This window comes from Molothrus aeneus, chromosome 5, assembly GCF_037042795.1.
Source record: "Molothrus aeneus isolate 106 chromosome 5, BPBGC_Maene_1.0, whole genome shotgun sequence".
NCBI lineage: Eukaryota > Metazoa > Chordata > Aves > Passeriformes > Icteridae > Molothrus > Molothrus aeneus.
Genome location: NC_089650.1, coordinates 45,992,590 through 46,017,679, shown reverse-complemented (window position 1 = coordinate 46,017,679; position 25,090 = coordinate 45,992,590). Strand labels below are relative to the sequence as shown.

The following is a 25,090-nucleotide window of genomic DNA, read 5'->3' as shown; positions in this document are numbered from 1 at the left end:
CGGAAAAGGCATCTTAGTAATCATCAAAATTACCAGAAGTTACTAAATTTAAAACACAACGACAGCATTTTCTTCTCTCCCCATACAGAGCAACAGACTGAGCACAAAATCTAAGCCCTGCTGTACACAGCTCAACAGAATTCTCTTCCTCCATGAACAGCTGCAGACAGAGTCAGAAAAATAAACCTTTTTAGGTTCACTAACCAACCAAAATGTGGTATTAGGAATGGCAAGGCATATGAAATAAGTAATCTATTTTATGTATTGTAGTTCACTCATACCTTATGAGTACTGTCACCTATCCAAAACCATGACTGTGGAGGGAGATGTAGCCATGTTAATACAAATGATAAGATTTAAAAAAAAATCAGTATTGCTTACGTCACATAAGAGTTAAAAGAGAAAGGATACTGCATGTGTCGGTAAAATAAAGAAGCAGAATTGCAAAAAAGCAGCCATTCAATAAGATGAGGAACAAACAGAACTGTACGAGGCAGGAATTCACTAAACACATCATTTACTTGCAGCAGTCAGTATGGTAAGATGCTACTGAAGTCAAGAACTATGAAAATTCAAAACTGGAATTATAGTAAGACTATCTGTAAGTGTGTAAAAAACTCACATGAGAAAGTAAACCAGAAATGAAGTAGGGGCAGATCACAACTGTCACCTGCTCACTGAAAGTTATTTTCCATTGTTTGCTGAATCTGCATCTAGTATTACCTATTCTCAAGAAAAAAAATGCACAACCCCCATAAAAAACAGCAATCTGTCCACACCTCCCCTAAAGCAACACTAGAAATGCTGAGCGACTTCACCACTGAGGTTTCTATGTTCTGTAGTTTCTGGAGCACAGCTTGGTTGCACATACAAAACTCTCAGAAATATCAAGAACATGTAAGAACCCTTGGTTTACAGGGTGCTGGTGTGACCCTGGCTGGATGCCAGGCACCCACCAAAGCTGCTAAATCACTCCCCTCCACAGAACAGGAAAATAAAAGAAAGGGCTCATGAGTTATGGAGTGTGAGAAATCACTCACCAAATACCATCACAGACAAAAAAGACTCAACTTGGGGATATTAATGGAATTTATTACTACCAAAATCAGAGCAGGATACTAAGAAGTAAAATAAACGTTAAAAACATCTTCCCCCCACCCCTCGCTCCTTCCCAGCTCTACCTCCTCCCCAGAGTGGCACAGGCAGACAGGGAATGGGAGTTATGGTCAGTTCATCACCTGTTGTTTCTGCCACCATTCAGGGAGAGGAGTCCTGCCCCTGCTCCAGCCTGGGGGTCCTCACTATCCATGGGGGTCCTCCCAAGGGCAACAGTCCTCCCCACATCGCTCCACTGTGGTTCACTCTTCCCCAGGGTGCAATCCTTCAGGCACAGCCTGCTCCAGTGTGGGTCCCCCATAACATCACAAAACCTGGAAACCTGCTGCAGCACGGGTTCCTCTCTCCCGGGTCTGCAGGTCCCTTCCAGGAGCCTGGTCCAGCAGATGTCCCACAGGTTCACATCCTCCTCTCAGGCATCCACCTGCTCCAATGTGGGTTTCCTCCATGGGCTGCAGGTGGATCTTAGTATCCCCATGGATCTCCAAGGGCTGCAGGGGCACAGCTGCTTCACCATGGCCTGCACCATGGTCTGCAGAGAAATCTCAGCTGTAGCACCTGGGGCAGCTTCTGCCACCCTCCTCCACTGACCTTGGTGTCTGCAGAGCTGTTCCTCATATCCTCACCCCACTGTTCTCTAGCCACAATTACTTCTGTGCAGTAGCCTTTTTTTTCTCTTAAATCTGTTACCACAGAAGTGTTACCTCCCTTTCTGACTGTCTTGGCCTTGGCCAGTGGTGGGTCCACTCTGGAGTGGTGGGTCCACCTTGGAGCTGGCTGGCATTCGCTGCTAGACTATGGGAATGTTCTGGCAGCTTCTCAAAGAAGCCACCCCTATAGCCCTCTGGCTACCAAAACCTAGCCATTCAAACCTAATACTTAGAGAGAAATACTTGAGAAATTCATCAATAAATCAGGTATTTGCCTGTTCCTTTCATAAGAAGAATTATTTTTAATTTAAAAAATACACAGTAAGCCCCGCTCGCATTTCACGTTCACTTACTTGTTCTTAGCTGCAGTTGTTACAATACAATTGGGCTATTAAAAGTATTTCCACAGCAAACTACTTCACATTCAAACTCCTTTTAATTTTTCTGACCTAGCCATTGCTGTTTAGCATTAGAAGATGTAGTAAGCTAAGGAAGGGCCAAGGGCTCGTCTACCAAAGCAGCTATTCTTGAAAAGTCACTGCACTCCTAAATATTTATACCATGTTAAGTGCAAGAGGAGACAAGACTTGAAAAGAGATATAGGAGATGACTTGCCAGAACAGAACACCTATGCCTATGCTCTTGAAATTCAATGTGAGTTGCTGGTAATCATACAAATTTGGTTTTTTGTATTTTGTCTTTCAAATCTCTCTAGAGTTAGGGTGCTGCCTTGAAAGACACCAGAAAATGTATGTTTTATTCCATTTATGGATATCTGTCATAAAAGCATGTCACTCATGAGACTGCCCTCACAAGAACACTTTACAGAGAAAAATTTTAAGTACTTCAATTGCTTGTACCTAGTATGCCTCATTAGAAGTCTCTTTACCTTGTGGTTCATTTACAACAAGCCACACACACAGAAAAACAATCCAATAAGTGCAGAACAGGTGGAGAGCTGGCATTACAAACCCTTGAGACCCATTCAGCACTTGGCAACCTACTGCAAACCCTACCTGCAATGCTGCTTTTCATCTTTTATCACTTAAAATTGATCTTTGGTCTGTCTGGATGGCAACATAAAGGTGGGAGCTAGTATTTAACACATAGCCATGCAAAGACCAGGCACTTAAACACCAACCTAGCTGAAATTTCCCAAATAAGCTCATGGACAAAATCCCAATGAAGGAGACGTGCTTTCCAGAGGCTCCTGATCTTGAAAGAGTCCGTTTGAACTGTCTGATCAGTTTTAAACACATAAATTATTTAATAATGATGTTGTGTACACACAAAATATCAATGGCAGTCCAGAGAAAGAAGATAAAGCAGCTCAAGAATAAACTGAATGAGCAGAACTAGTATTTGATTGATTTGATTTATAAAAGAACAACCTTGTATACAATTTTTTTATCAAGGCAGACATCAGCATCAAAGGAAGGCAGTGATTTCTTTCCTGAAAAATCATGATAAAAGACTCCAAATGCTAAAATAAGCAATATGCATATTTTTTTAATAAGATTCATATTGAAACAAATGGGACATTTTAAAAAACTTTCATCAGTGCCCATGGTTACAGACTCCTGAATAGATCAGCTGTACTGGGGGGCAAGGATACACAAAAAACAATGTACACCTTGAATTTGTTTCTACATATACAAAACCAACAACAAAGCCATGTCTGCATGTATACACAAATGCTTGGACAGACATGAGATCTATCTAGTACCATCTATCTAGTAAAACCTTCAGGAAATAAAGATAATTTTGCTGTTTGTACAGAATAAGCCAGAGTTAGACACACGTTACACCACAACAATTAGCACAAATTTTCCAGAGCCTTAGAAACTACTTAATGTCTGTAAAAACACCGTGGCTTGAACAGTTGAGGCAGTGGGTGGAATAAAGGCAGGCAGGCTGGTATTAGTCACCTCCTCAGCACCTCCATGTAAACTGTCCTCACTGTCTGCAGGAGCATGGGCACATAAATGCAGCACCTAGCACCACAACTGGTTTTAACTTGCTGTTTAGCTTATTTTGTAGTAGTCAGGAAAACAAGTATGAGACACCTTTAGTCAACAACCAGTCCTGCGTTTTCCATTTTTTGTCCTACTTAAAATAATCCAGCTTTATGACAGTCATCATAGTTCTTTCAGCTTTCTGTAGACTGAGATTTACACGTCATGAACCTCATCTTTCCCTGACCTTGTCAAAGCCATCTACAGGACCCCCTCCCAAGCAGACTTCTGAAGGGTGGGACTTGACTTTGCCTCACAACTACATCAGTTGTAGGATGGTCCTACAACTTTATTTCTTTATTTCATGTGACTGTGTCCCAGGTAGTACCTCCCCTCTGCGGGTGACACGATGCAACGCAGGGACAGCTCAGGGAGGAACAGCTCAGGGCGGGACACCTCAGGGTCCCCAGTGGCAGATGGAGGGGCTCCCCACACTCCTTCAGCGCAAGGGGCTGTGGCCGCGGGTGCATGAGCCGGCTCGTGGTCCCTTCGCCATTCTCTGACCCGCAGGCACCCCCAGGTTTGTGTCAGACTCCATTGCCCACAGGCCCAGCCGCCGCTGCCTGCCCGGCCTGAGGCCGTGTCGTTACAAGGATGATGCCCTCTAGCGCGAGCACGGCACAAGGCCTGTTCCACTTCTGCCACACTGCTGAGCGTCAAACGAAAAATCTACTTACAGCAGCTGAGGCAAGACACGGTGAAGGGCTGGCTCAAGGACTAAGGAAAGGACTGAAGGCAACCACCAAAGACAAGGGAGAAAAAAATATTGTAAAAACCAGAACAGAACAAAAATCTGATCTCACTGTTCCCAGCTGAACAGCAACCCCTAGGAAATGGACATGATTCAAATGCCAGTGCACTGGCTTCTAGTTAGTTTCTGCATGATAAACATCCTGCATATCAAAACTACAATTTCAAATTCAATTAATCCTTTCAACTAGATTTAAAACTGCAGTATGCCGAACAGTAGGGTTAATTGTCTCTGTAAGTAAATATGCCATTTATTTTATTCACGATAAATTAAGAACACTACTCAAACCTCAGACATTTCCCCTCCACTGCAACACAGTGCTGGCGATCATCAGACCAGAGGGACCTGTATTTTAACAACAACACTGAGAACCCAAGTCAGCCAATGCTGGTTTTTTGCTGAACTACAGCATTCACAGAAAGCAAACACCATACCCAGATTTGTTTGAACTGGCACATATTTTAGGTTTATTGTTATTTTACAGTATTCTCACATCTCTCATTAATATTAACTTTTATTCCAAACTGACAGCATAACTTCCTGCAAAGGCAACGGCTGTGATTTGCAGAATTACACTAGCATATGACTAAAAGAATACTGTGCCATTAGAGATGCACCTAATACATTGTGTATCAGATATTAAATGCTTTTCTTTCAGTTAGCAAAGCATTGTTTGGTTTATTACTATGCTTAGTATAAAGAGTACATGAATAAGTACATGTTAATAAGTAAACTAATGGCTAACTAAAGCATAGGTAATTAAATATCCCAGGTCCTTCTGAAAACACAGCCTTGCAGATACAACTCCAGTCTATGTGTTAAAAATACATATCCCAAACAAACTAATCTTGCAAACTGGAACAGAAAAGATACTTTTAATGAGAATTTATCTTCACCTTAAAGTCCAAAGACAGATAAAACCTGCCTCCTGCATATAAATAAAAACACATCCTGAGAACTGTAGAGCTCACCAGACACATCCCTATCTACTGCATCAACACCATGGGTTTTTGATGCTTACACAAGGAGAGAGTTTCTGAGGGACTAAGCCCAGGAGCCCACGGCCCTAGCCTGCAGTGCAAGGCTTTGCAAGGGAATGTCGGCCACCGTGGGTACCACCAAGCTCCCTCGCTCCTAAAACAAAGGCATTTGTGAGAAAAGGCTTTATAAAATTTCATCATTCCCAGCATCCTTTTCCCTTAAATGCTTCTCTGTCACATTAGATTAGAAAAGGAAAACAAACATGAATGCAAACAAGAGAGATTTTGGTTGGCAGGCTTCTCGTTATTCATTGACTGTTTATTATTGATTTTTGTGCCCGTGCAGAAGGATCACATGTGCACTGGAAAGAGGATGATGGCAATGTACAGAGGGCTGTGTATACCAGGGAGCTCGTGGCCAGAGCAGCTGTCTGTGGGCTCTCTGTGGCTGGTTTTTGGATTGTTGGTTGTTTATTTTAGACTAAGAAAGTCTCCAGTGTTCAGCCTGGACTAAACCACAAACTCCAGCTCTAGGGGTCCACTGCCAAGATGCAAAGGGGTCCTAACCCAGAGTGGAAGAGCTGAGATGTTGGGTGATCCCCAGGGTGGGAGCTGCCCTCCTAGTGATCAAGCTGGGTCAGCATTCCCAGCCACAGAGCCCCCTCACAATAACTGAGGGTGCTGCTCTCACTCACACCAACAGACATCACAGGCCACCACAGCTCTGCAGCACAGCCAGGAGCATGGCAGCACCCAGAACCACACACTGCTGCCATCTGGCAACTTCACTGCACCTAGGGAAGAACAGATTTGTAAGGAGGATATTGTAGGGTATTTATTTCAGGCCTGTATTACTGGCTCACCTAAGGAAAGCAGCAAACAATGCCAATGAGTCCCGCCCATCACTAACTCTTTACCCCAAATGATAAAGGTGTAGCCTCAAACACAAGGGTTACAGCACTATATTTAATTACATATACATTACTAACATAAATATAATAGATAATGAAATATATATCAATATATTTTGTATATATCATATAAAATATTTTATCTATTTCTGTATATCTTGCTTAGAAACAAAAATAAAAACAATCATCCAATAACAGTATTGTTCCATAATCAGTCATTACCAGTTTGAATGTGGCCTGAAGAAAAATTGGGATTTTTAAACCTACCTGACTTCAGAAGAGTAGAATAGTACTTGAAGCACCCAGAGTTTTCAGTGAGTGATTTATCAATTACTGGGTTTGGCTTATGTCATGCAAAATTCATCACACTGTCAGAAAGCCTACGATACCTTGTAAAACTGAAAATTTATATTACAACTTCACGAGTTATAAAAATGTGTGGCAAGAGAACTGATTAAAAAGTTTTAAACATAAAAGCAGCTAAGAAACTTTGCAGATTAGGTTTAGACAGGTCAACTTCTTTTCATGCTAAATGCCTTTATTTAACCGGCACTGTCATCAGTTCTTAGTGTTTTGATACCTGTCATGTTTCAAATCCAGGAAGGCAGCAAATGTGCAAACTTATGTCAGATTGCTGGGAGGTGTATAAGAGTCATTCATGCTCTATAACCTCTTCTATTGAGACTAATGTTGAAAAAAAACTCTTGGGGCAACATTATCATTTCCTTAACTCAGTAGGAGCTTTACCAACTGCTTCAAGGAGACCAGAATTGCAACACAGACTTTCACAGAACAATAACGGAAAGTTAATTTCAATTTCTAACTCATACCAATCTATCAGCTAAGGCCTTCAAATAAAGCGATATCAGCCCTGTACAAGTAACACCTGCAAGACCTGGGGTGTTCAAAGATTTCCCTCTGCTTTGGTGAGGACAAAAGGTAGAGAAATAAAACTATATCTGAAAAAGTCAGACTAAGTCATCACTTAAGATCTATGTAATAGATCAAAAACCAAATCCAACAAACCAAGACTATTTCAACAAAATAAGTAAGGACACAGCAAGGTAAAAAGCAGGATATGGTAGTTTCCAAAGTGAATATTTATTACATTTTTGAATAGGAACAAAACTGCTGAATGTGGGGGGAAAAAAGTAACTGAAGAGCAATAAAAGAGACACTGTGACCTGAGAAAGTGAGATATAGTTCAAAGGACTTAAAATGTTCAAGACATGGTTGAGTGTAAGATTAAGAGAATGCACAGAAAGCAACTTGCTGAAGGAAGTTACATTTGTAAAAGCAAGCCCCATATTGAGAGAGTTTTAATAAACTGTTCAAATCCCCCAAATTATGCCAGAGTACTTCATATTTCTGTTTTTAAAATGCAGACCAAAGCTACTGAGAATTTTTAGGACAACAACAAATTAAGCAATTGACGTACACAAAAAAATAGGATGAAACACAAAATAAATAAATCATGCCAGACCAATCAGATGTGCCCCTTTACTGAAAATATTCAGTTCTCTTACCAAGAAAAATGTGTAGCTCTAAACTGTCTGGATTTCAGTCAAGTACTGACAGTGCTGCAGAAAGCTAGTTAAAACAGGAGATGGAGAAACCTGCAGCTAGTCTGGACGGTGTGGAGAGCACATGGAGCTGCCAACTGAGCCTTACTGAGAATTTTCATTACCAAAACCAGGAGGTGCAGAAGGCACCTAGCATGAGCTGCCAGGACACCATATCAAAGTTAACAGGGCAAAAGGCAAGGAACCAGCAAGGAAAACTATTTTCACTGTAAGGTGAGAAGGATTAATTACACTATATAAGACAGTGAAGCCTTACCTTGGCATATGATGGAGAGTATACAAAACCAGAAAACTGAAAGAACAAAGTACTACCAGCAAAATCAAGGACGTCCAGCATGTGGATGGACAACCAATGAGGACAACCCAAGTGACTCTATCTTATGGATGGACAGGCAGGAAAAACCCCACATGAGTGCACTTGAAACCAGTCTTCATGGTACTGCTGCTGTTTCTGCAGGTAGAGAGCTGTCACGAGCACAAACATGTGCAAGCCAGCCACAAATACATCTAAGTCAGAGTGAGAGCAAAGCTTCTATCCATAAGAATTATCAAGTTCTGGAAAAAAAGTCTTTCAGTGCAGCAGTTTATGGAAAGATAATGTAAAATATGACTGAGTGCTGGAGTCAGGACCCAGAGAGGCCTGTACACCTCTCCAGTGGCACAGAGCACAGACCCTACATACACCTTACAGGAGAGCATCAGGGGTGGAAACTCCACCTTCTGTGGAGCTGCTGACAAAACACTCTCAGCCATAACCCAGGCCAAACCCTCCTGGTAAGGTCTGAGGAAACCCTGCAGCTTGGACACCTGAGGAAACCCTGGAGCAAATCAGAGCTCCTTAGGACTTGGGTTCCCCACAAGACTATGTGGCTTTTGGGGTGACTGCTAACACAGCTGTCATCAGCACTTCTAAGCAGTAAACTCTTGACAAGAATTTCTGGGAATATGTAGAAGGATATTAACTGCTAAAGCAATTCACTTGTGCTTGAACCAATCCTTTGTCCTGTGACCCAATGAGCAGGACAGTCAGACACAGGGACCAGAAAGCACTTTTAAAACAGCACAGGAGCTGACTCTGAGCAGGCAGATAAATCCATCAAGTCAAGCACTACAGAGAAGACACTTCTGACTTCTAAGATCAGTAATTGTGCATCAGTGCAGCCCTGCAGAGGACCTCCTCATGTCCTTCTCTTCACAGAGAGGGCTCATCAGCTCAGCTGCAGCATCCTGCTGCTGCACAAAATTGGCTTCTGCTCAAGAAGTATCTTGAGCCTCACCCTGGGACTCTGTGTCCCCTTGTCCCCTGCACAGGGTGCGGAGGGCCAGCTGCAAGCCATCTCTGACAGGCTCTGGTTTAACCTTCTCTCTGAAAACTGAGGAAATGACTAGCTTGGGACTCTAAGCTGAGATTTGTGTAAAACATACCAGATGGGTACACTGCTATCAAGTTAACTTCAGTATTAAAAATAGCAAAAGAAATTTCACATGGAAGATTAAGTGCATTAGTGGATCATATAACCTTGCTTCAGACCAAGCCACGCCGTAAACAATTTTCAGCCCTCAGCATAAACATACAGGACATGTCATGAAAACATTTAGTTACGTGAAGTTCAACATCTATGACACTCTCAGGTTACAGGCATATTTTCTTGAGAAATAAATGGCCGCCTTACAAAATAAGATGACGATGATGATAACAACATTTCTTGTGCTTTAAATTTGATCTCTGAGTGTCTTGCAAGATCCTGCATTTCAACCTAACATTCCTGACATTTAATAAGCCAAGTTTATTTGTAGAAAGTGAGCTGGAAATTAGTTCTCATGGTTGCAGTTGGCACACTACACAGAATAGGAATCTTAAAGATGACTGCATTTCATTTTTGCCCTATAGCTTTCATCCTTCTAATTGGTATATTTAAGTGCACTTAATGGCTTAAGCAATGCGTCTACCGCAGTGACAAATCTTCAGTTTAGATTCCACAATAATAAAATCTTTGTCTTCTCTCACCAGCTGGCGAAGTTTGATTTGGACTTTGAATTTAGGCCCTTTCCTCAGGCTTAACAGTTACAACTTGTTTGTTCTGTCTGCTGAAAGCGTGACATTAACTGTTGTCTTTAAATGCATCATTGTTGCTTAAGCTTAGCGTTCTTGGTGTTAAACTGGTTGCCCTTCTGCAGTGCCCAACTAAGACACACACAAAACAATTCCAATTAGCCTGTGCTGGGATTTCACAAAGCAACTTTAACTCATTAGTATTTACACTGCATCACTGGTCCACATGACACTTCATAGACATGAGGACAAGCTGGAGTTTATAACACAATCTTTCAATAGATGCCTTCAGTGCACAAAGAGCTAATTTAAAAACAGGTGGAAGGAGCCTTCAGCCACCCCCTTTAACAGCCAACAGAGGAGTAACATGCCACAAACACCTCATAGTCTGTCCACAGGGCCAGGATAGGCCTGAATTCTATGGCCTAGAATTCATCTGCCCTAAGTACATTCCTGAAACAGCTCTGGTTAAAAAAAGCAAAACTTAGGTGTGATCATCAAACTACAAGAGGAAAAACTACCTTTGGGCAGAAACGACAGGGGACTCTATCCCCCATATTGCTACAGGCTCTCTGCAGTACCTTAGCAAAAAACTTAGGCCCAAGTCTTTGAGAATTCATGCATATTAATTACCAGTGCAGTAAAGCCCTGGGCCTGTGCTTGTGGAACAACCTGAATCACTGAGGGTTTGCAGCATCAAGGTCTCATTTCCCTATGCCTTAGTTCTCCCTGTACAGTTCAACAGAACTCTCAGTTGTACTCAACATTTTGACATGTATCTAGAGCAGGGCCTGATTTTGTTAATTATAAAATACCTTCCTAAATAACTAATCTTGGATAAAAAAGGGTGAATCCTGACTTCTTGTGGCAGCCACACAGAAGACTTCATTAACTTCTGACAGCAATGTTCATTCCTTCAATCCAGAAGAAACTGCTTTGGCCCTCCAACCTAAGTTACCACTTAAGTGGTTTTATTTGCTTTACCAATTGCCAACAAGACAAATAACTCCCCCTTAAGCACAGAGCTTGCCAGCTGACTGAACAACACACAGAAACCTTGGACTTGGCAGGGACTACTCTGGCATAGGCACAAAAGTCCTGCCACATCTGGGACTATCAGAGCCTCTGTGCACAACATACCTGCACACCATCAGCAAGTGTTTTTAGCTGGGTGTGGGGGTTTCTAAACCTCAGCATGATAAGTGTTTTAACTACTCAGCTTTCCTGTTTACTATGGGCCGTTAGATTTCACTCCCAGATTCCCCACTGAAGAGTCTGGCAATCCTCATTACACTAAGGGTCTTAGTACTACAAGAGCTGAAGATGGACAGGCATAATATCCCTTGCCATATCAGGTGGGTCCAAAAACACATCTTCAAAGATCTCTTATAAAAAACACTCCTCATGCCCATTCCTCTGGGTTCAGTTTGCAGCCACCCCTTTTTTAAGATCTGTCCTCCTTATATTAAAGGCTACTTTAGTACCTACTACTTTCCTCCCACCACAGAGTTTACAGCATAAGCAACCACCTCTCTATTACAGCAAGGGCACTGCACACAGCATGTCTCACAGCCAAGCTGCTTCTTCAGACCACTGATGATTTGGGCCCCAATTCTGACAAGTTAACATGAATTTTACCTCCATATATTTAGGAAGCTCACTATAAGTTTGTCAACTAGATTAAAGCTCTTACACCTCCTTAACTATTGTCAAGTAGTTTCTCTGTGATTAGATAAACAGCTTGAGCTTCTCTAGGCTAACAGTGTGGTTTTGCTAGACTCTCCATAGCTCTTTTCAGAGAATCCATTTTAAAACACAGGCAGGTCATTCCCTCCAAAATCCCTGTTTTATAAAACATCATCTTCCTAATTCCTGCCAGGTGCTGCTCTCAGGCAGGCATCATGACCTTCTATCTTTCATTTAATGTACAGCTTTGGCACAGATTTATGTACTTTTCTCTCTTTTCAGTCCTTGAGGCACTGACACTAGTTAGCACTTATTTTGTCTTTCACAAATGCAAATTTTTGATCTGGATTTTTGCACTTGCTTTGCAAAATAACCACCAAAAATAAATATTTAAAGTTCTTTCTTTAATTTAGAATGGTGGTATTTTCACAGCCACTCAGATAATTATGACCTGTGACCCCTGTGAAAAATGCGGGGCTTATGCTCTTTTGGGCTAAATTTGTCCAGGCACTCAGTGGATGCTTTGGGAAAATCCCAGTACACATATGCAGTTTTAGGAGCCTTTCCACAGATTTTCATCAGCACACAGAGGACATCAGACTTCAGTTAGAAGCTGGCAGTACAGCTCCATGGTTGTATATCAGTCAGTGTTACAGTAAGCTCACTCAAGATGTTATCAAAAATTATTCTGAAGGCTCTGGCTTACACATTTCCCCTGAAATACTGACTGCAAATCTTCTAGAGCTTTTGCAGTAAGAAAGTCAATTTCTTAAAACAGTATTTTCTAAAACCTTGCATTTCCTACAAACTTTGCTCCATTCCCAGCATCTGATGCTGACTGAAAAATTTAGCTCAACCAAAAAATCAAGCTGGTGAAAAAAAGTCAAAATTCGTAGAAAACAAGTATCAAATATACTGCATCCATTGGGCATTGATCCAGCTAGTTTTGATATGGCTTTTCCCCCAAGAATCCCCAGTTTAACCTACTAAGATTTGTCTACTTTCTGTTAAAAGTAACATACTACTTTGAAACAAATCATAATCTCTTCCATAAAACATTAAAGGGAGAGTTTCAAAGTGTACCATGATGAAATAAACATGCTTTAAACAGTTAAAACCTGTTTTATAATAACCTCCTAAATATTAGCCTACAGCAGTAAAAACTGATTTTTGCAAAACCCAAAAAGGCAGACTGAAAATTCTCTAATATCCAAACCCTGGATGGAGGCTCAGCAGCAACTACAAATGCTTTGTGGTGCTGTAAGTGATATAACTGAAGAGAGGAGTTAACAGTTAAGAAAACACTGCTTACTTTAATTCCACTAAGTAGAAAATAAGATCAGTATGTAGTAAATATTTAATTTACATTCTAAGGAATGCAAAAATTAATGCAAGTGATTTTGGGTCAGTGAGCAAACTATCTATCTGTAACTGATTCTGTGAATTTCATATGCAGGATTGATGCTGACTTTGACAGAAGTGGTCATACGTTTGAAATTTCACTTTCAACAGTCAAGTTCTTAAAAATTCCCCAAACAAATCGACATGGCACTTGCAGGAAGTTAAGAATTCTTCCATCTCGTTTGGTGGCATGAGAGTTTTGGTCCAGGTTTTCTGTTGACTCGCCCACCACCACACTCCTATAGCTCACACAGCAGATGCTTACAGGGAAACCAAGCACAACGATGGGCAGATTGCTTTGAAGAAAGACCAAACAACCACCAGCAAATCTGCAGAACTAAAACGAACTGTTTCAGTTCTTCTTAAAAGAAAGAATCTGTTCACTGGTTTTCAAACTGTTTGAAACTCCCTGGCCTTTGTCAGGTTAATGTTTTCCAGCCCTCATGATTAACTGCACTAGCTTAAATTTATGAAGGGGAACAATACCTCCTGATCGGCTGTCAAGATGCTATCACAGCAAACACAGCGACAGGCGGTGGCTTCAGAGGCAGAGCAGGCAGCCCCAGCCCCTGCAGCTGTGCCCCCAGCCCAGGGAAGACACACTCCCAGGTGTCCAGTCCCCAAAAAACCCTTCTGTCCTAAGGGTGGTTTATTACTGCAGCTTGCGCACGCACAGCTCCACACAGCCAAATTATCAGCAGCGGGGGAAAAGGGAATTTAGTTAAACTTTAATAACAGGCAAATGTTTTCTGCTTCTACTTGAATTTGACACCACGGGAATGAAAAGTTACTTTTTTCTCACACTGCAGCTTATTGGGGCACAGTGCACCAATGTGCGGTATAGATCTGCAGAGTCAGGAAGCGCAGAAAGGGAAAGATGAGATGAGCTTCGCTGACAGCAGCCACCACCCTAAGACAGCATAGCCCAAAACTGAGAGGCAGGCTCCATCTCTCCATCTCCTGCAGTACTTCTGCCAATGAAATCACCCTCAGCTTTCCTGCATGGCTTAACACAAGGTAGTTTCATAAGATGGGTCTTTTCCAAGTGCTTTGTTTCCTGAAGTCATTGCAATGCACACATTGGTGAACACATCTGAGGTGGGCCAGGCTGACTAAAAAAACCTCTCCATTTTGTGTTTTCTGAGGGATTCTTGGACAAAGAGAAAGTGTTGTTATCATAAATTTACAGGACTTTTAAGATGTTCACTTCACCCCCTGGCCACACAAACCACAGGGTGAGTGGGGACCTATTGATGGCCAGTGCTGCCAGCCCTGCTCCACACCAGCCTCTTTCCTCTCCAAATGGCCAGCACCATGCACACTGTTTCAGGTACTGGCTTTAAGAAGTCTATTACCTGATCACAAATACCACATTAATTACAATTTTAGCTATTTATTTCAGTACGAATAATAATAGTTTTTTAAAATTAATAATAAAAAAAATATACCATGTTTCTCAGATAACAACTCTGTCCTAGCCACCACAAGGTGATGGAGTCTTGCTCTTCCAACCGTGGTTACCCTGGGCTTGCTGACCTCAGGGGCCTGGCAGGACAACTTTACTTGTTTCCTTCTATTCTGCAGGCTTGTGATGATCCCTTCTCTAGCAGCTCAGCTGGTAACACCACAGGGCCTTGCTCCAGCACAGCTGAATAATAAAAATACTCCACAGACACCAACAGAGCCAGAATCAGCCCAAAGCTCATACCCATGTATTTATTTTTCACACTTTTAGAAAATCAATTTATGTGATTTCTCTACCCTCGGCAAGCCAGAGGTTTCCTCCTGTCTGCTTTGTCACAAGCCAGTCGCACTTAATGCTCTGCTCATTAAATCTGTCTTTCTGTTGCACTTTGAAAGGATAAATAAATTCATTAGAAACATTTTAACTTCAGTGCCTCTTCCCTTCTTAGGATTTGACTAGAAATCCAAATTCTTATGTCAGGAAAAACAAGCACATTTTTAGAAGAGGTGTGTCTTAGTGCAGATTAGTGTGGCATTCAGAAGCCGTGCAAGTGCCAACATGGGAAGAAAATACAGCATGTTATATAAAATAGGCATGTTTAATTATTTTGGAATAAGATAATAACATCCACTTCCTCAACTGCTTATTCTGTATTTAATATTCCAGCCTGGCATATTAAATGTCCTCTCTTGCTTCCTGGCTAATGGTATGGTACAATAGCTCAAATTCTCTTATTCATATTTTTATTATTTGATCTGGACATCAAACTTTAAAAAAATTTTTAAAAAACAAACAAAAATCCAAACCAAAAACAAACCACATGAAACACTACAATCAGACTTACCATTAATATTTTTATATGACAGACTAGATTTCCCAGTAATGTACTCCACTGAGGACACTGAAATTGTGCTTGGCCAAACTGAGGACCTTCAAGCCTGGGAGCTCACTGAAACACACGGGATGGCCAACATGTACTAATGCTCGGGTATGCACATCTGTACAACACTGAAAGAGGGAAAAGACCCCAGACTTCCTACTCAGACTTTCTGATACAAGTGACCAACCACCCTTCTATTTGGTGAAACCATCTGCAGTGACTCTGACTGCCAGTGGTGCACAGCTTGCTGCCCTGTCCTTGCCAAAAAGCAGTTTAAGGCTGCATGAACGCTTGTGATTCCTATTTCACCACTGGATTTGAAGACTTTCAGACATGCAAATCCCAAAGGCTCCTTTATCAGCTGATTCAAGTTTGCTACAAATTAACCCTGATTATGACAAAATTGAGTTTGTCCTCTCCTTCAAGTCATCAATTCTTGTACTTCTTTTCATTATTAAAAGGCCATTTCTTTCTCTCTCTCCATGACAATACCACCTTACTGTAATCTTATTCTGATGCTTCTCTCCAGCCCTGGAATAATTTTTCCACTATCTTCTCCAGCTTTTCCACTTCCTTTTAGAAATACTAACACCAGGCATGGGAAAACAAAATCATAGAGCAGCAGCAAACACCAGGTCCTTGCAGCAGGTGCCCTCCCTGTCCTTCATATCACAGCAGCCCACTGTGGGCTCTGTTTAAGGTGTTTGATCAAAATCCTTTCTAAATCACTACTTCATGAAGTACAAATCATACCTGTGGAACTGAGTTTTTTTAAACTGGCTGCCTAAGCCTGCCTCTGGTGGTACTGAAAACCAGTTTGTTTGACCTCAACTCACTAACAGATCCAGCCTGTTCTGGGAAAATACCCAGTCATTTTTTAAACCACCCTACTATTTCTTTATGCCACATAGAAGTTTTAGTAGCAACATTTACACATTTATTTTCACATCACTGAAATACGTGTGATTGGTATCACATCATCAGTTGCTGTGGTACTTCATGATCAACCTTAAACAATGGCAGTAGAATTCAACTGTAATCAGCTGGGGGGACTAGAGGGGTAAGATGATCCACAATAAATTAAATCTGTTTTAATTAATTCACAAAAACTTTGAAAAACTAAATAAAACAAAAAATGATAATGTTATTACCAGTAGTAATTTTTAAATAAATTCCATTTAGGAACAGATGATGCATAAAGACCATACTGTGCCTGTCATTCTCCCCAGTAACCCATTTTTATCAGGGACTTTCTTCAGCCTTTTAAAACTCCTCAAAGATTTCACACTGTCATTTTGCTTGCATTTTGAGACATTTCTGTAAACCCCAAGATGACTCAGCTGGAGTAACATTTAAAATGGGAAAGTGCATCAAGAATTAGTTTGTTCAAACTCAGGAAGAAATCAGAGGGGGTTGATTAGGTCTCAGATGGATGCCTGTGATTTTCTGCAATAGCGAAAATTATAATATGAAGCATTCTGACATTTCTGCTTGACAAGCATGGCCTGCAATGTTTACCTGGGACGTACGCATTACATAAACTATTAAGAATCAAGCAACAAGAATTCCTTCCTGTTCTAATCAGTGTGTGGCAATGTCAAAAGAAACAGGATATTGTCCAAAGACATATTGTGAAAATTTGACCAAAATTGCATTTGAAGTTTATAATTTATAAACACAATTCATAATTGCCTTTATGCTTAAAGTGAAAGATGCCTTATGCTGAATCTTATTTTCCTTTAAATTCTTCTTTGATGCTGGAATTGCCAGAGGCTTATCAAATGAGAACAGGCCAGAGGGATGGGTGAAAAATGCTCAGATAATGTTCGAGTTCCCAACAGCAGGGATGCCACATGGGTTACATGTCATCTGCCCCAAAACTAATTTGTCTTGTCCAACAGCGGCGTGGGAGGGTTTGGGGGTGACGGGGGGGGGGGGGGGGGGGGGGGGGGGGCAGAAATTAAATTATCAAAGCAGATGGGTAGGAAAAATAAGCAATTCCAAGATAAAGCCATAACTGCCCAATCCAGACCGGCTAACAGTACGTAAGTTACTGCTGATTCAGTACAGCAGCTGCACACAACCTTAGCGAGCCTGAGCACCCAAAGCAAAGTCCATTGCAACAGCGATAATCTTCCAGCGAACTTACACTCATTGTTTATTACCATTCAGAAAAAGTAGTTGAGATCTAATATTTATCAGAAACACAACCGATCAGAAACACAACCGAAGTTTTAATCCTGGCTAATAAGAATGCTGGAGTACAATATGAGCAGTACGAACGGCTTCAGCCAGGGCTCCAGTACCCGAGGGGGCGGCGCTGGGCGCTCCCCCACGGGCAGCCCCGGGCAGGCAGGGGGGCAGAGGATCACAGGATCACAGCCTACCTGTGGTTAAATTGTCATTGATCTTCAGCGGCACCCTTAAGATGTAGACGAGGAAGAGCATGATGAAGAACCACAGCGTCCAGAGATAAGTCCAGGACCAGACGATGCAAGACTTGAGCTGTTCCAAAAAGCCCGTCCCAGCTTCAGCCATGTTTTTGGAGAGAAAAGAGGAAAAAAAAAAAAAAAGAAAAAAAAAAGGGGGAGGGGGGGACGGAGTGTGGGGGAAACCAACGCAAACGCTGCTCTCTGCTGCCACGAGCTCTCAGCGTGTGTTTGTGGGATGGTTCACCCCTCTCGCTGCCCGGGCCGCCTCTCCCCGCCCGCCGCACGCACCGCCCGCCGGGCGCTGCGGGTGCCCCCGGGCCGCTGCCGGCTCTGCCCGCCGAGCCTCGGCGAGGCTGCCCCGATAAAATGGTAAAATGGACTCCTACGAGCTCCCCTCCGGCCGAGCTGGGGGGGACGTGCTGCGGTGGCAGCGCCGGACCTGCCCCCAGCCGCGCTCGGCCGCGCCCCGCGGCTCGGCCCCTGCGCTCGGCACCCCGGCCCTGCCCGCGCCCGCCCCGCCGCGGGAGCGCCGCCGGCGGCTGCGGGGCACGGCGGGGCACGGCGGGGGCTGCGGGGCACGGAGAGGGCTGAGGGGCACGGAGAGGGTTGCGGGTCACGGAGAGGGCTGCGGGGCACGGCGGGGCTGCGGGGCACGGAGAGGGCTGCGGGGCACGGCGGGGCACGGCGGGGCTGCGGGGCACGGCGGCGTGCGGCCACAGCGGAACCGGGGCACGGGCCGGCAGAAAGGCCGTGCAACTTTTGCCCCCCCCACTCTTTAGGATTTTGAACAATGGTTTCTGGTGGCATTTTCACCGCGCAACTGGAGTTTAAGCCCGAAAAGGGCTCGCGTAGGATGGTTTTTTTGCTGTTGACTCGGCTGAGCTTCTTGCTGGGGTAATGGAACAGGCACAGAAGTCCCTGCGTGCGTGTGTTGGTGTGTACAGTGCTCAGCACAGTCCTGAGCAGCAGAACTCTCCTCCTTGGAAGATAACTGTATGGCACAATAAATGGGTGGGAAGGGACCCATATCTACTTCCAACGCCCCTGGTAGGGGCAGGGAAGACACCCACGAGAGAGGTGTCTCATTCAAGTAGTAGTGTCAGAAAGCATAAACTTCAAGTCAGTAAATTGTACTTTTGAGAAATACATTTTGCTTCTTCCGTGAATGAGGTATTTATTAATGAAACAAGATTTGACAGCAGAATGTGATCAAAATTCAGGTCGGTAAACACGGCTGATCCCTGCCTTTTTTGGTGTCACACAGCTTACAAACATTTAAGTAAATATGCACCACATACTGCAATTTGTTTGGATCTCTCTCCTGTGTTTTCACAGTCTGTATCCAGTGGGATAACACTCTCCAGCATTTTAAGAAACAGGTACTATTTATAAACTATTACCAAAAGAACAAAAAATCCTTGAAAATTTCTCCAACTGGTAGATTTCCACTTGAAAATCTCTGAGATTTTCAAGTCTGCCAAAGAAATACTCATAACAGAGAAAAACATAGTAGCTTTCCTCGAATGTTTACAATACCCAAAAGCATTAAACAAAAACAAATCTGTGGCTGTACAAATTGAAACCTTCTCATGGTAGCAAAGGCATGAAATTTGTTCTTCCAGACTACTGAGGACTTGAAGATGAATGAACACTGGCTGTGTCTTCTGCATTTGATGGTGACAGGATCTTCTGGTTAAGGGACCATAGTCCTCACATAAGAATATTGGTGCAGGACTGACAGAAGTTTTTCTTGCTAATAAATCGCAAAACTTTTAAAATTAGAATATACAGATTAACTACATAAAAGGTCATTTATAGTTTAATTACGTACCAAAGAAAACCACATTTCAAATTTTTCAGCTTCCCCTTCCGGTTTTAAAGGGAAGAAATTCTTAATAGACTAGGTCACATCTGAAAAACCTCAACTTATTCAATCATGCAGCTATTTATAAATCAAAATATTCCTCTCATATTTTCTTGTGTATTAGCAAAAAGACGAAGGCAGTAGGCAAATTTTCACTTTTATAAATTTTTCTCTACATAGTTTAATTTTCAGTATATTAGTGGTTATCTTAAGAAACTGACTATGACCAATTTCTTTTATGTATGAAAGATAGAGATGGTGTATAGGGCGTTTCCGATTATAAACAACTTTTCATTCTGTTGTCTTTTATGGAAAGGCAGGAGTGAATTGTGTTGGTTCCTCCAGCTCTGCTTTCTTTATATCTCTTGTATTACTAGAAGATCAAAACACCATGAACTGTGCCTACCTAAAGCACAGTTATTAATTTTATGCCTTCCTTCCTCTAAGCACCATTGCTTCTTCTTCCCCTGAAATTACAGAAGTTATTAATACTTTGCAGTCATGCTATGCATTTCACTTCCAGATCTCCAGTGTTTTTACAATGAGTATAAAGTATTTAAAAAAATAAGAGTTTCTCATTGGGTGCTATACAAAGAAAAAAAAACAACAACCCCCACCCCCCCAAACAAGCAAACAAACACAACAGCAAGAAACAGTCGGACAAACCAAACCAAAAAAACAATCAAACAAAAAAACCAAAACCACCAATCCCCCAAAACCCTAAAAAACCCCAACCTAACAAAAAACCCAAATGAAACCTCCAAAAAACTCAGGAAATTAAAAGCATGTGTCCAAATTCAAATGTTTGTGTGGGGTGACAAGCAATTATGTGCTGGATATTGTGACTCATGACTAGCTTTGTGCATTCATGTGACAAATTGCATTTCTGCTGTTTGTTTTAAAGAAGCACCTAAGCTGACACTCAAGGCAAGTTCACGGTTCAGGCTCTATTTAACACAAATTATCTCTTGTCTCTCAGTTCTCTTTGAATTAATTCCAAGTAAATAGAAAGCCTTGAAATATGAATTTCACAAGTCAGAAGCAAACTGTTCAGTACTATGAAAAGACACCATTTTGAGTGTCATCTGGCTTCAGGCACTCATTTGCTAAGTCAAGATATGACAGAATGCAGCTGAAGTGAATCATTGGACAGAAATAATTTTGGAAAAAGTGTTTTACCTTTCTGCTAAGATTTTCCACTCAACTGTCACTTGTTTAGAGTTTTCTCACAGAAGGCCTCAGTTCTTACCTCAAAATCATACCTGTAAGTACTAATTTGTTCACCATAAACCCAGTTCAGAGTTTTTAATTTCTCTGTTGAGAAATTATGACTGCTGATGACTTTGCTAAATGAAATCAGGAAGCAGAGGCCATGACAGTTAGTACATAAGGTACAGTGAAGTTTTGTTTCTTTTCAGAAGAAAGACATTTTCTTGAGCTTGGGTCCTGGCAAATAAGAAAGAATAGATAGTACCACTGAGTAGCAAAAGTCCAGTTTGAAAATTTTGCCCACCCAATCTTTGTATGGGTCCAAGAATAGTCCAAGATCCAAAGAAGCAGGGTTTTTAATCTTTGGGTGTTTTAGCTTAAAAAATCTTCTGTTTGATAATTTCAGAGATCAGGAGGGACCTTTTCTAGGCCTATAATGTGTAACCTTCTTGGAATCTGGCTATAAAATAAGATTGCGTTGAGGTCTTGGCAGCCAAAAGATAGCCAGGCACACTAGTCAAGGACATTCAACAAGGGCAGAAATGACACCTACATGAGCTCCACATATACATGTGAGCACTGGGAAACACTGTCAGCTTGGTTCAGAGGAGCCAGACATCCCCCTGACCTTCAGCTGATGCCTCATTAGCAACTGAATCCCATTAAGCAGCGTTATGCTCAACACTTTTCAATCCAGATATACATTAAACAACAATGTACATACGTGTGCATGCCTGTGTCCAGATGTGGATTTACATCCATATAAATACATATGCATACAGAGCACCTATTAAGTTTATCAGCTCATATTAAACAATATCAGGGTTGAACTGGAGATGGCAGTATAAGCTGGAATCAGCAGTGGTTGAGAAGCAGTGTGCCAATGTGAGTGAAAGCACTGGAGGAGAGTTCATGGGATCCCGTACACAGCACTTTTCAGACATACCAAAGTCTGCATAAAATGCTGTAATCACATACCAAAAATCTGTTTTCAACTAAAGTATACACAATCCTTAGTCACAATCCAGAGAATTGCAAATATGCTAAGAAACACTGAAAAAAATTATGCTTAATTAACAATTTAATCAATGTATTTTTATTTTAAAAAATACATTGAATCATAAAAAAAATAAAAATACATTGAAATACATTGAAATACAAGATCAAAAAAAGATCTTGCAAAAGTATGCAACTACAGACTTCTGAACAGCGTGCCCAGGCTGAAGTTTCTGTTCCCTATTCTAAAAGTGGGATATTACAGCATTACAGGAATAGTTTTCTGCTTAAAGACAGTAATATTTAGAAACATACCACCAGTACTAATGAAGAAAAGTCAAATATGCCTTGAGCACCTCTTATCAAAAAGCTTAAAAAAATTGTCTCCATTATTAACAAAATGTTGTCCATAGCTATGGCTACTCTTCCAGAAAACAGGCTGCTGTATAATGTGTCAGAGTGGTTGGATGGGAAGGAGGAAAGCCTGCCTGAAAGTTGTTTTAAGACGTTTACTGACAAAAAATTCAACCAACTCGCTGCCCTAATTGCAAGACAAGTAACAAAACCCAGGTTAGAACTGGCTAAGTTAAGAATCAGATGTCAGAGCAAAGAGAGGGCAAAGAAAGGTGTTGGTAAATAGCCAGTGCAACTCAGAGCAAGTTTCAGTATTTTTGGGTAGTGTTCAAAATAATTCATTCCCAGAAAGAAAACCCCAACCAAATTCCAAAAAGAAAAAAAGAAAAAAAAAATCCAAACCTGTTTTCTTCTGCTTTTTTTGCCTAATTACATTTTTTGCCCTAAAAAATGAGATGGGAATTTCACACTGACTGTCAGCACACTTAGGCATTTAGGTGGGGAAGTGCCCCACCCCAAACACACATATTTGATAAAGCAAATTGTTTGGGGTTATTTTAAATCCATGGAAATATCCCCGAGGAGCACTTACGTATTTTTGCGACATGGACACGCACATTCGTTGAGACATTTTATTAAGCTTCTCTGTCAGAGGTGGTGGGGCAAGACACATCAGTATTTGCACAAGATGGGACGTGCTTAGGGTTCACAGAGGAATCATGCAAGCTGCCAGGCTGGCCCCTGGTCCAAAGGGAGCTCTGCACAAGTCAGAATCTGGCATCTGCAGCCACACATGTTCTGAACGTCACGGGAGGCTGTGGGAGGAACAGGCAGGCAGAGACAGATGGCAAAAAGCCCGGAGGGAACCAGCACTGCTTTCTCCCTCCCCTGCTGAGGTCGAGGAAAAGGACAAAAGCTCTGCTCCCCACATCCATGCCTTGGACTGAAGCCAAACAGTAAATCTACTCTTTTTTTTTTTTTTTTTAAGGAGATGCATTTGTGGGAGATGTAGAAGATATGGCCTTTTTTCACTGATTGGTATCTTGACCTTTTTCTTTTAAGGAAAAATATGTTCAGTGTGATCTTCAATTTAGTGAGTGTTGATATTATATTTAATGAAAAGACATTTTAAAGTGAGGAAAATGTCTCAACTCCTCCCATTTGAAATCTGCAATTAGCAGAGTGTATCTTTTTTTTCCTCTAGCATTTGCAACATGGCATCTTTACCTGCTATGTATTGGTAGAAGCACAGAAATCCACTGGCAGTTACATTTTACTTAATCTCCAGAAATTCAGAGGACGGAAACAGAGCAGTCACAGTGCTGGATCATGTACAGGTAATTATAGCTGCTTGAGGCTGGCAGTGATTACAGAGGACAAAAACAGCTCTGCCTGCAGGCAGGAAGGGATTGAGCAAGCCATGGAAGCAGGTAGCATCTAAATGGCATGTCATTTATTCATATCACAGCTAGATTTAGCTCCCAAGCCAAATCTTGTTAAGCCTTTGCAAAATCAAGGGCCAAAATATCCTTTCACCTTGTCTGATGCAATTATTTTCTCATTTGCTTGCTTGTCTTGCCTTTCCACCCCCATCTAGTATACCATTGCTGAGAAAACCTCCCTCATAGAGCCTTTTCTTCTTACCATCTCCACAGATGAAGGTCCCTATGAGCTTGTCTTTAAATTTAGGATACAGAACAATTGTCTGTCTTACATGTTGGCTTCAGCACATCCTACTTTCTTCACTCCTTTGCTCTTCAGTTTTGCTTGATCTGTTCTTATTGAGTCACAGTCTTCTTTCTTCTGCACTCAGCCGTCATTCTTCAGATCCAGATACCTTTTTCACAGCATCCTTTAATTCAGTCCATCCTGCCTCCCCTTTTAGTAGTGATGCAATCACTGTACCATATTACATTTAAGAAAGCCTTGTCAATGACCTTGATGTAGTCTGTTAAGGAGAAAGGGAGTTTGGAAAGGAAAAATCATGATGACCATTTCTCAAGTCTTCTCAAGTCTCCTGGCTGCAAAAGTGATGTTTATAGCAAGCCCTTGTCTTTAAAATAATTTTGTTCAGTTAGAAGGACCTGACAGACCCTGCAGCATGTCTCAGGCCCTGTGTGAGCAGGTGATGGGTCCAGGAGAGAGAGAGTGAATCTTGCCACTAGTACAGAGCCCAGGGTTCCCCAACAACCTAAAACAAGGCTTAGTGTTAATTGTTGTTGCCTGTGGCATATCTTGCATTGAAGTGGGATGCTCATATTCACTATCTGAAATAATTTAAAGAAGAAATTTTATGGAACATCATATCATAGAATTTGGGTTGGAAAGGTCCTTAAACATAATCTAGGTCCAACCCACTGTCCCACCTTCTAGTAGATCAGGATGCTCAAAGCCCTCTACGACTTGGTGTTGAACACTGCCAGGAAATGGGGCATCCACAACTTCTTTGGGCAACCTATTCCAGTACCTCACAGTGAAGAATTTCTTCCTAATATCTAATCTAATCACTAATTTTATTGATTTCACAGTAGGGCCTCCTTCCCCTCCTAATCTCTCCCCTCTTTTCTTCTACATTTTTCAAATAAAGCTCTTGGCCCAAACTCAGGCCTAGGTGAATTCTACTTTATATCTATACTTTTATAAAAAAATTTGTAATTCAGCCTCCTTTCGATTGTGAAGAACACAGAAGGGTAAGGTGATGGAGTCATCTGGTTGAGAAGATTTTCTTCTTCTCACACCTGCTA

At 41.8% G+C, this 25,090-nt stretch overlaps 1 protein-coding gene across 1 annotated transcript in view; it reads right to left on the bottom strand.

The window, feature by feature from the left end:
* ST7 (suppression of tumorigenicity 7) overlaps window positions 1–18,068 on the bottom strand; it is a 137,890-nt gene extending 119,822 nt beyond the window's left edge. Inside the window, exon 1 of the mRNA XM_066550558.1 lies at window positions 17,879–18,068. Within this exon, the coding sequence (XP_066406655.1) occupies window positions 17,879–18,029 (151 nt within the window). The 5' untranslated portion in view covers window positions 18,030–18,068. The remainder of the gene's footprint in view (window positions 1–17,878) is intronic.
* Between the last annotated feature and the right edge of the window lie 7,022 nt (window positions 18,069–25,090).